Source organism: Asterias amurensis, chromosome 5, assembly GCF_032118995.1.
Source record: "Asterias amurensis chromosome 5, ASM3211899v1".
NCBI classification, from domain to species: Eukaryota; Metazoa; Echinodermata; class Asteroidea; order Forcipulatida; family Asteriidae; genus Asterias; species Asterias amurensis.
Genome location: NC_092652.1, coordinates 27,537,997 through 27,550,648, shown reverse-complemented (window position 1 = coordinate 27,550,648; position 12,652 = coordinate 27,537,997). Strand labels below are relative to the sequence as shown.

At 37.0% G+C, this 12,652-nt stretch overlaps 1 protein-coding gene across 3 annotated transcripts in view; it reads right to left on the bottom strand.

Moving 5' to 3' along the window:
• The window catches only part of LOC139937647 (protogenin B-like), a 47,369-nt gene that overhangs the window by 34,317 nt on the left and 400 nt on the right, over positions 1 to 12,652 (bottom strand). For 2 of the 3 annotated variants that reach the window (XM_071932890.1, XM_071932892.1), the window contains exon 2: positions 9,252 to 9,536. In XM_071932890.1, coding sequence (XP_071788991.1) covers positions 9,252 to 9,536 — 285 coding nt within the window. The remainder of the gene's footprint in view (positions 1 to 9,251; positions 9,537 to 12,652) is intronic. The other variant, XM_071932891.1, reaches the window with a different exon arrangement.

Sequence of the window (12,652 nt, the reverse complement as noted above, 5' to 3'; positions counted from 1 at the left end):
TCACTACTCTTCAGGCACTAGCAGACAGCAATGACAATCTCATCACTTTAATCAATCAGTTTGTGGACATAACACACAGGTCAGAAACATTCCATCATCACAGTTGCCCGGCCACTATACACTTCAGGAAGAAATGAACTTAAACGGACAAGTCCAAAGTTTGAGATTTAAATCTTTTTCAAGGGAAGACTACGTCTGCTTAAACAAATTCAACAAGCACTCTAGAAATCCAAACTCCCAACTGTGGTCTCATTACATTGTGATGGTGGAGATTGAGATCTAGGACTCGGAAAGACAGATACTTGATCACCAATCTGGGAGCTTTTTCCGCAATGCTGCCGTCCCCATCATCTATGACCACAGTAACTTTGATCGATAGGGATGTGTTCATCTGGCAGATATGAAACTCCTCAAGAAGACAGAGATGTTGATGATGTTTAGAAGCTTTCATAACAAACAGTAAAATTTGATGTGTTCCGACTAAACCAAACCTTTGCAAAGACGATGACACAGACTCTGATATTGTGAGAGAGATACCACTGGTATCTTTGACAACAGAAGATAATGCACCAGTTGATGTGGTAAAGTGATCTTCTAACAACTCCAGATCATGGAACGCAGTATATAATAACCATCTGGAAGCACCGTCTGCTTCAAGAAACTGATGGTTTTAGTGACGCCCTGAAGAAAACATTGCGCAAAAACTTTCTCTGATCTGTACAATGCAAATGTTTCAACCAAACGAATTATATACGGTACAAAAGCCTATCAAAACGGACAGAAAGTTACTGCAACAATTGCTCATTGCTGCCACTGGAACCTACAGAGGGCTCCACCAAGGCAGTGACACAGTCAAAGAGAATGGGAAAGAAAAAGCCAATTCGAAAGTTCATCGATAGACCGGGGTTCCACTCCTACACGTCAGGTATGGGCTATTGAACAAACCTGATCTCAAGTTCTTGTCAGACGTTTTTGTAGAAAGGGTCTACTGGATAGATGAGGAATAGTACAGGCGGGGGTTCCTTTATGTTACGGAAGCCATGGTCCTTTAGGAGAGATGACGTTTTGAGGACATCTTAGCAGGCTGACACCCGGTTGATGCTCCATGCATAGAGGCAGTCAATGAAGGATAAGAGTGATTTGCAGGTGGAGAAATGTCACTTTTGTGTGTTCAAAAGCGTCAGAAACTTGGAAAGAAATGCACATTAATTACCCGATACGTGCAGTAACTGAGAGACTTGCCAACCTGTAAGGCAGCTTACATGCTCTTAAATGATGCGACACAGCCTCTCCTACATGACCATTGGGAAAAGAAAGTCTCTGAAAAGCAAAGTTAATATGTGTCAAGGGAATCGGCCGTAATGGAGAACTTGCTCTCATTGAGCAGTTTGGTAACACTTGTGCACCTTGGTATAAAATCATCAACCTTGTCAGGCTCCAACTCTCAAGGCTCCAAATAAGGCGAAGAAGTGTCTGGAGATGTTACCGCCAACAAGAGATGCACTGAAACTTCACACAGCATATACTAGGAATACATGGACGTCTCATCTCTCACACCGACACAGACACACACGAGCTTAAAAGAAAGAGTGGGGTTACCTGGAAGACTACCCCTATCTGAGATGCTTGATTTGAGCTAGTTTTATTAGGGTGCAAATCAAAGGGCACCAAGTCAAACTGTAAAACTATGTCAAACTGTTCTGCGTGAATAGCATACAAGTACCTTTTTGTTTCATTTTACTACATAAGAAAGTTTGATATGATTTTTTTAATGCCTTGGTGTATTGACCTTTCAAAAAAAAAGTTTTTTCAAACAATTACATGTATATGCATTGCTGGGATAGGAAGTGCAAAACACCGTATTATGCTCAAGATACGCACTTTTTGAGAAAATTGCAATTTAAGATTTAATTTTCCTACACGTTTGTGTACAAGACAAAAGATGAAATCATAATTTCACAGACTTGGCATGTCAATTTCATGATGAAACTATATTAAATGGATAGATCTGCCGCCTGGGGTAAAATAAGGCGCAAAAAATTAAAAAAAATAAATTTTGACATTTTTGGCACTTTTTGACCTCAAAATGACCTTACATGAAGGTGGTATTTGATTTTTATTTTTTTTTTCAAAAACTGCCTGGGTACCTTAACCTTTCAAAAAAAAGCTGTTTGAAACATATATATGTACCAATGAGCTGGGGAGTGCAAAAAATGCTGGTATACTAAAAATGTACACTTTTCAAGATAATCACACTTTTACGTTTTGCTTTTCTATACGTTTGTGTACATGGTCAAAGTTTATCCGTTAATTACATACGTTTGGCATGTCAACATTAACGTAAAAATACATTTTATTGATAGATCTATCACTTGGGGTCAAATTTTGTGAAAATTTCAAAAATGCTAAATTTTTGCCTTATTTGAAATTTTGACCTTAAAATGAGTCGTTAAGACCCCCACATGAAGGTGGTATTTGAATTATTTTTTTTTCTCAAAAACTGCCTGGGTATATTTACCTTTCAAAAAAAGTTGTTTGAAACCAATATATGCACCAATGAGGATGGGGAGTGCAAAAACAATTGGTGTACTCAAAATGTACCCTTTTCAAGATAATCACACTTTTACACTTCGTTTTGCTATACACTTGTGCACAAGATCAAAGTTTATACGTTATTTACATAGGTTTGTAGTATCAACATAAAGTTAAAAATACATGTTATGGATAGATCTATCAAATGTAAATAAATTTGACACAAATTTTGAAAATATTGATTTTTGACCTTTTTTGACCTTTTTACCCCAAAATGACCTTAAAATTCAAAATCAAGCTGGGCATCCACCCTAATCGCCTTCCCGAGCCCATGATCCATACATCTAGCATGGATGCCAGCCATTAACAAACTATGCCGTCCAAAGTGTAATTTCACACTTTGGCTGGCCCACTATGATGTCTTTTTTGGTTTTTGCATATTTATGAGTAAATATTTATGAGAGAGTACAATGAGTGTCACTGCGTGACAGTGCGTGACAGAGAATATAATTAAGCGCTACTAAGCTGGCCACTCGTACGTCAACCAATGGTTATTTTTAAATATCTAACTCTGCATTGTAATGCTTCATCACAAACTTCACTTATGTTTACACGAAAAGTCCCATGGCTAAATTTGGGCCTAATTGTAGCTCAACACTTTTAAAGAGCATGAATTGGAATTACAAAAATCAGCCACTGGAAAAAAAAATTATCTCACATGTAGTACATATAGAGATTTAGGCCTATGCTTCATTACTCAATAGAATTGAAATATTCATCAGACTGAAAGTCAGGCTTTACAAATTCTGTAATTAACCAAAGATATTTCTCAGTAATGTTTTGATATTTATTCAATAAAAAAAACACAAGACACTAGAATTGTCCAGGCATGAGTTTACTGAGCCAATGCTAAAATTACTGACCTCAGAACCACGGTCCAGTATAAATTAATTTCCTTTCACGTCTTGACAACTAAGAGTATCTTACGACCAACATCATGGCATTGCCCTAAGTGTCAAGTTATTTCTTTCAACATGTAGCCTGATGAAAGATGGAATGTGCCGGATTTCTTTGGGAAAAATTTGCATCCCTGCTAAACTAAAAGCTATTTTACCAGGACTTGCGTGGATACAAAAATAACACACCACACAAGACCTACAATTTCAGTCCTTACACTAAGGATTAGTCCTAGGAGTTATTAAAGACGAGTAACTCATCCTCATCGGGATAAGACTAGTCTCTCCAGGGGTCAATTGCACAAAGATGGTCCTAACCTAGGACTAGTCTGAGAAATTAAAACTTGAAGACACTGGACATACTAGTCTTAGCTTATTAAATGAAATCCACCCTTGCTCAATGACACAATGTGCCCCTATGAACAGGTACTGAATCCTACATTCTAGTAACAATTGATGTTAAATCTCCTCTCGAAAAAGATCAGTGAAAATAACTTTAAGACTTTTTTTCTATGGTCAAACAAAAATCATGACAGAAATTGGTATCGATCCTAAGTGGCGAAAGAATGTAACTGTAGTGTAACAAAAGTTGTATCAGTGCACTGATATAGTGATACTGATCATTTTCTTTCTTTGTAAACAATTTTTTAGTAAAGCTCCTAAAATAGAACAGCACAGTGGACAAAATATGAATAGAGCCACTTGTTATGGTCAAGTTACGACTCTGCAAGTGGGAATAGATCGGAACTTACATACAGTGTATGTCCCCACGGAAAAACTCAGCAAAGTTGCAAAACACTGGAAAAAAGCATCCCTTTTTGAAATCATGACACTAAATTCTAAGTCCAATTATTATTTAAAATCAATCCAAACAAATTTTGATATAATTGACTTGTTGCTGACCAATTATCAGAACATCAATCCATGTGTGTAATATGATTGGCTAAATTACATGCATATTACAAGAATCATTACACACCTCCAATGTACATGTCAATTACAAAACTCCCACAATAATTAATCAGCAATTTCCCGGAGCGGTTGTCAACAAAGGCAATTATTGTTTGAGGGTTCAAACCAGGATGGATTTTTCATAATTGATGCTAATTTGAAGGTTTTAATAATTGGTAGAATAAGTCTATTAGTATGTTAGTTTCCCTGCATAGGAGGCTTTGATTATTTCTACTTTACATCAAAATTCACTTTACTTATTAAATTTTTGAAGAGCATGGGGGAAAGAGTCTAAATGCTTCGTTTTTGAAAGGTACAGTTGTATACAGGACACCACTTGGCATTATATACTTGGCATTATATACTTGGTAAAGGCACCTATGGTAATTGGCCTGTGTTTGTTGCCTCCGTGAAGTACCATGCACTCAACATAATTAAATGTAATGATGTTTATTTTGACTAAAATAAAAGTTTTGAAGCAGTAAATGTGATTTATTCATAATGCAATATCACACATCAACAGGTTTTTCACAGAGAATTCAAGTAGTAAACTGCAATCAATTTATGTTTATCATTGCATGAGGGGCCAAGAGATACATGTTGTTTACATTGTGTGTGTAAACAGTTTTAGGCTAACATAAAAGACCACCCTTGAAGAGCAAAACCTTGAAGATGTACACATTTACCAAGACTGATTCTCAATGTCTAATACCCCCCCCCCAATCAAAACCCATCAAAACCCCAACTTCATATTCTGTTGGACTATGAGGACAGCACAAATGATGATAATGCTTGGAAACAGATGGTACTTTTAACAGATGCCTTGTTATTAACGTTTTTAGTCATCTAGCTTTTCCATTTCGTAATTACAACTCAATCAACCTAATTAACTTTGTTGTGATAAATATTGGGGCCAGATGGAAATTTCCGTGTTTTACCCCTGAATATTTTTTATTGGTGTGGTTTTTGCCAACCCGTACCCAACAATTAGAGACATAAAAAACAGAAAATTGTATGAATGCATTTAAATTAAACTCATTAAGTATGATTTGGTACCTCAAGAAATAGTTATTATTCATGTTTTACACATACACTGATCAGGAGAGTTATTGTACTGTGTTCAGGAAGGTTTCAATGTGTTTTAAGCACACATGTTGACTACCGCCCATTATGTAAAAAACAAACATTATGCTATTATTATTCTCGATGTTAATTGTTCATGTAGATATAGTGATCAACTGGTGGAAATCAGTTTTGACTAGTTTAGGATTACCCTGGGTAAAGATATTGAATGTATACATAAAATAAATAAATACGATGTCGGATGTCATTAAACTGAGACAGACTCCTAGTAAATCAAGGGGGACTTGGGAGAATTTCCTTTAGAACTAATTGGCTGTTTACGTGTAACTCAACCAGCGTCATTTTGACGTGTATAGATGACGTTTTATATAACTACAGAGGGAATACAGTCTGTAAAATCAGACTTCATTTTCCCTTTGGCTTGGTTATTTGTAATGTAGCATTGATCTTTCTATATAACAGATTTGCTTTTAGCCATGGCTTATTTAGCAACTGCACAAGAATAGACTGTATGAAGAATAGGATTAGCATGAAGCAGCGTACAATGTACGTTTATTTTTCAGTGGCAGGGCTCTGGACTTAATAGGTTACTGACCATTTTAATTGAATCAATAATAACAAGACTTGTTTTCAAGTACACAGGTTGCATTACATCAGCAGTCTAAAGAAAAGGGCATCTATTTCTACAGGCAAACAATTTCATATTTTGATATATTATTTTTTTTATGACTGCTTATAATTCTATTGATAAGATGCTGATTTCATGTGGCTGTTTTTTGTTATTACATAAGTGCATACTAGTTTAGTTGCCCTAGTGGTCATTGCCCCGGGGCCATTTCACTTTCAGGGTTTGGTCTTGCCAGGACAAGTCAATTTCATGCCCCACGGCAACTTCTATGATGAAAAGACAACTTTGTTCAGTCAGGCAATTGGAAGACTGATTGAAAGAGCAAGCCTGAAACTTCATTAGATGCCCCTGGTCATTGACTTGGTGCCCATGAAATACAAACAGTAGAAATTTACATGTACATTACAAATTGGAAATGCCTTGGTGCCCTTGCACTTTCAAAAACGGAGCATACAGGCCTGAAAGAGAACACTTTCCATCCGAGATATTGCACAGCTGTATTATGAAATAAACCCGTCAACATAGAAATATAAAGGCTGGAAAAAAAGGATTCTGAAAAGATGTGATGAGCTGAAAACAGTTTGGTTCTGGACTTTTGTATCTTGTAAAAACAATGCTGAAGAATCTGCACAGGTCTGTGTGAAAACAATTTTTGTAAGGAAAAGGTGAAACAATTTGCGATCTCATGATGTTATTGTAAGTGTCATGTATCAACACAATGAACCTCCAGTAAGTGGTGAAGTACCAACAGTGAGTGACACCTGGCAGGCTCTGCATGGGATGTCATGTTGCGTCATATACAGCACTGCGCCTAAAGAACTTTGCCATACAAGCTGGGCTATTAGTAAGTATTACTTAAATTTGCAGGTAATTTAAAGGTACTGTTTCTCATATGCTGTGTGCATTATTTATGCAGGAAAATGCAGTTTATGGCAACAATTAAACTGACATTGACAAGCAATCTCCTCTTCACCATTAACCCTGACAAAACCTGTTAAATTATTCATCTATTAATCAACACAAAACCATCTGATACGAATTACAGCATCAACATGGTTGAGCACTCTCTGTATGTTTGGATGACTGACTTTTTGTACCCTTTGCTTTGTTCCTTGCTAAATGTACACAGGGTGGGTGGGAGTATTATGTTCTGAGATCACTATGGCCAGCTCACCACTAGTTTGTTTACATAGGCCAGCAACAGTGCTGTCAATGACATTTGGTGATTGTTGATTATTATATAGGTCAATGCTGATAGTGTTACTGATACATGTAGAAGCATGCTACTTTGCACTGCTCCATGGTAACAATATAAACACAATGGTTTTTACTATTAAAGTTTACAATGTAGTGTAAATTTACAGAAAGTACACACAACATCGTCTCACAACTATGGTGGAGGCCTATACTTGTACGAAGGAGATTTTGTCATTTTTCTGTTTCCTTATTTTCATTTTAACAATTGCCACTGCTTCCATTTTCAAAAGAACATGGTTGTATCTGCAAATTCACTTTTTAAAATTTATATGCTTCAATTTTATGAGTGAAATACTTTTTTGTTCTGATGCACTTTTTGATTAAATATGTTTGCTAATTGATTTGTTTTAACAGACTTGTTCTACTTTTTGACAACCTACAATGAACTCCGAATCTAGTGCTTGAATACTTTGAAATAGTTCCAAATTGTAATTGCATATAAGATACCCTGCTTTTTAAAGAAATGATTAAGTGCAGAACAGTCATAAAATATCAAGGCTATCTGTGTACAATGACCCACAACCATGACCTTTCAATCCAGATTGCCAGCAACAAATGCAAAGTATCAATGTCTTAAACAGAATTTCCTGAACTCGGAGTACAGTCCCTGTACTAACACTGATGATATGTACAGACAACAGCAGGTTTGAAACTTGATCGCCTAAATGCCCCGGTCAATGCCTGTGGTGCCCTTGAAATGCTCCAGTAGAAATTTACAATTTCAGCGTAGGCATAGGGTGGCCTTTACCAAGGAGAAAACGCCTTGAGTACCCTTACCCTTTCACAAATGAAGCATACAGGCCTGCAAAAATGTTGATTATCTTATCAAACTTTTAACTCTCATTTTTCGTTAGGCCTATGTACGAAGTGTGTTGCATATTGTGTACCCTACGTAAGTGATCGTTCAATGGATTTCAAATGACAGTGGCGATTTCCGAAAACAATTTTTATTTTCCCGTGACAAAGGATTAGCTCACACAACACTCACATAGCATGGCATGGGCGATGAAAGGCCCTTTCCTGACCTCAAGTACCCTAAAGTGAGTCAGTATTATTACACAGCTCAGTCAAGTACTACGATGTAGGTTACAATATCTCCATAAATGCACATGTACATATCCGTCATAAATGTGGGAAAGTGAATCAGCAGGACTTTTGGTAAAGTCTATCACAAATTTTTCTTTACAATGATTACGAAATCATTCAAAGACGATCTCAAGAGAAACAATTGGAGAAAATTTCCTAATGACCAAACTGTTTCTTTTTGTACTGCCCCAACTGAAAAAGATGGGAAGTACTTGGTCATTGAACTCCCTTACTACATTTGTTGTACTGTACGCTGTGGTGAGGTTCATGGTGTTTTGTAAACCCTAAGGGGCAAATGGCCACCCCCCCCCCCCCCCCCCCTAGGGTGACAAAACCCATAGCAACAAACTATTTGAGACACGGGTGAAGAAAAGAAATTATAGAGCAGTGAAATAAACTGGTGAAAACCAAACCAGGACCTACATTGTAGCAGGGCAACTTTGACATCCACTGCCCATAGCCGTTGGCTTTCTTCTTCTCTTGGACAGTTGTTGGAATACAATCATTTCAAAGGGAGACTTTTCGACGGTCCTTTTTTACAATTTCCGGCCAGTAGTGTGCATGCTCAGACCTATGCTTGTAACACTGACCATGTGGGCGCACGCTCAGAGTCGCAAAAAGGACTGTTATATATCATGGCTGCTGCCGCCAGCGTCTCAAAAGTCTCCCATTGTGTTCACCAATGATACTTCATTTTGCTTGATTGATGAAGGAATTGCTAGGACTGAAATTTACAAAACCCTGAGTATCTTACTTACCAGACACAACCACCATTGCCGTGCGACTACACAAAGTACCGTATGCGTTTGTCGCACAGCACTGGTATGGATCATCCTTAAAATCCTCGCTCAACTGCATCCACAAAGATCCATTTGACAGTACAGCTATCCTACCATCTAGGTTATGTACTGGTTCCTGACCTCGACGCCATGCAATGCCAATCGGATCTTCCCCTTTGGCAGAACATTGCAACTCAATCGACTCGCCTGCTGGAGCTCTTTTACTTAGGGGTTCAGTTGTAAAATAGAGCTGAGGTATGCCTGCTGGAAATAAAAAAAAATAAAAAATAAAATTTAAAGTACAGCAACTCACTGAGGTTTCTTTTTCCCTATCCTGAATAACTTTAACTGAGTGGAAGTTATATTGATACTTAACAGACAGTACTTCTCTCTGCAGCTCAATTTAATTTGTGTATTTAAAAAGAATTGACACTATTTTAAGTTGACCAATCAAAAAGGCGATCAAGTTGATGCATACTTTGAAGAATGTTAGTTTGATACAAAGTAAAGTCATCAATAGACCCAGTTCACCGGATGTCATCGCTAGTTATAACAATCTTGGTTGTGCCATTTGAGGAGTTATTGTCCCTGTGTATTGCAAAGTGCCCTCACAAATTAAACTCTATGGCAAGGCCACTGTGTGTGTGACGTGCAAGCAAGGGGTCATCATGCCTGGAAACAGACATGCGTCCATGGCCTCCATTGTTACCCCTGATTTTGGCCTTGATGCCATGCCCTTCAAAACTTTCCCATTGACTTAAAGATTTTCCAATGGAAGTGCCCTTGGAAAAATGAAAAGATGAAACTCCAAGTCTGGGCAAATAGTCAGACTTACAGAAACAACTTTAATCAATTATAAAAATTGGAAAAGCAAATTGCACTATCTTCATGCCCTGCGGATTCCAAGCATTAATTGAAATGTGGAAATTTCCCTGTTAAATAAATAAAAATGCGTGCATCCTATAATGACATTGACAAAAAGGTACAATTCATAAGCACTGCTAAACTTCAATATTATAAAATACAATGGAATAGCTTACTCTACCATGCTTCAGAAGGCAGTATTCAATCAAAACCATTGAGTGTTTAGGTTTCAAATATGTGCCTTTGAAAATGACTTTTTTTACTATGTAACAGTGTGTGGTAAAAGAGACCCTTAGAATGCAATGGTGCATCTGTGGCAAGGTGTACACTACAGCCCCTACTGTATATTTATTGTGATCTGGAAATATTATGAAATCTTTAGAATTTGTTTTGTGGGGGAGTATTTCTGTACAAGAGGAGTGTGTTATGGGAGGGGGGCGGCACCCTCAGCAACATAAATGTATCAGGTAATGCTAGATGACATTGCCATATTATCATTGTGATACAATAGTGATGGTGATTTTTACTTTTGATACCAAAATATTGTGACAAAGACAATTTTCTTATTTACATGACAATATATTTTGTTGTTTACTGCAACGTAGCTACTGCAACGCAAACCAAACTGCTAGGTAACATAGAGGCAAATTGATCATCCTATTGAGAGACACAAATTATCTACATGGGGTTGTTAAGATTTAGGATCATATATCGGGTACAATGTGCAATTAAAAACAAAAGTCATTATGCAAATTTGATTTAATATATTCAAATTAGTTCAATCCTTGAATAGCGTTGAAATCAGGTCGCCATTTTTGACTGTTCCCCACACAGGTAGGAGTACTGAGTAATAGGGCAGTATGACTATGAATATAGTCATTTTAGCACATAATCCCCAACCCTAGCACCACAAATCTGCTATCACAATTATTGCTGGTACAGCTTTACTAACTGAACCATAAAAATACTGTTATGGTTCCAAAGATTGCAAACTCCGGATCCTTCACAAAGTACGCCGTAATTATGATCATAACTAGAAGTACGTCAACAAAAACATTTGCAGAGGCAATATCTTTGTGCATAATATACACTGTAATTATTAATAGTTATGTTGTTTATTTGTGTTGTTGTTGTTGTTGATTTGTTGTTGTTGATTTGTTGTTGTTGCTGCTAGTGTTGTTGTTTTCTCTGGGGGTTTTTTCCACCGTTGTCTTGCTTGGTTGCTAAACCACCCCCTACCTATCCCACCATTTTTCTTCCAACTTCGGTTTGTATTATTATTTAGTTTTTGAAACGTCATGATTATTATTATTTTTTAAAGAATTATATTTTTGCAATTTTTCTTAATTCTGTTTACTTACAAGTATACTTTTTGTGTGTGAACGTTATTGTCCTTGAAACTTGGCCGAATAAATAGTAATAATAAATAATATTATAATAATAAACATAGAAAATGGTAATGTTTTAGTGCTTTGCTCTTTTTTAGAGGGCAGGGGGTTTGTATGCGGAGAAATCTGTACACAAAGTTGACTGCACTGCCTACATTCCTAAAACAAACCAAAAAATGTGATTTTCCCTTTGAAAGATCATCAACATCAAAGTTCCTGATGGCCTCGGTCGTCATGTCTGTGATGTGGCGTGGGGCAATCGGCAAAGGACTGAACATGTCAGGAGGGAGTACAGCGTATTGAAATTAAAATGTATGCGGTATTTTTATTAATTTATTTTATTAACAAAGTCTGTTCAAAATCCTTCTTAAAGGCAGTGGACACTATTGGTAATTACTCAAAATAATTATTAGCATAAAAACTTACTTGGCAACGAGTAATGGAGAGAGGTTTATAAAGTATTTAAAACGTTGTGAGAAACTTGGGTAGATTAAGAGTGGATTTGAACTGAGAGAGCGAGGCAGTGACAACAGGCAGTGGAAGATTGTTCCATGCAGGGGTAATTCTTGGGGGAAAAGAGTTTTTGTAGATGTTGGTGCGGGGTGAAAAGAGATTATATTTCAGTGGATGGTAACTGCGTGTTGATATACCGCGGGGGGAACAAGAGTCAGAAAGTTGAGTGGATTTATGGATGGTAGTTGGTTTTGAGAGATCCGATACATCATTGTAATACTGGCATTTCTCCTACGGGTTTCTACTAGTCGACTGCTAGTAGAAGGCAAAAACAAACAAACAGTGACTGTGACTATCATTCACCAGCATGTTCACAGGGTATATAGTCACAACATCATCATGAGGAGGATGAGCAAAACACCAACACAAATAAAACAGCAATAGAACATCCAAACTGCCTAGTTTGCGAAAATAAAATTACCTATCATAAGTCCCATAACAAACCGTAGCCCCATGAATTGGACCAATTTAATTATGGGGCTAAACAAACCGATGTCATGCAAAGAAATGAGCACAAGTACAACTGCAATACTGAGTTTGTTCCATACGATATGGTTTATCCATCATTGCTCTATATGGTTTATCCTCCAACATACAAACATTCCTACTACTTTC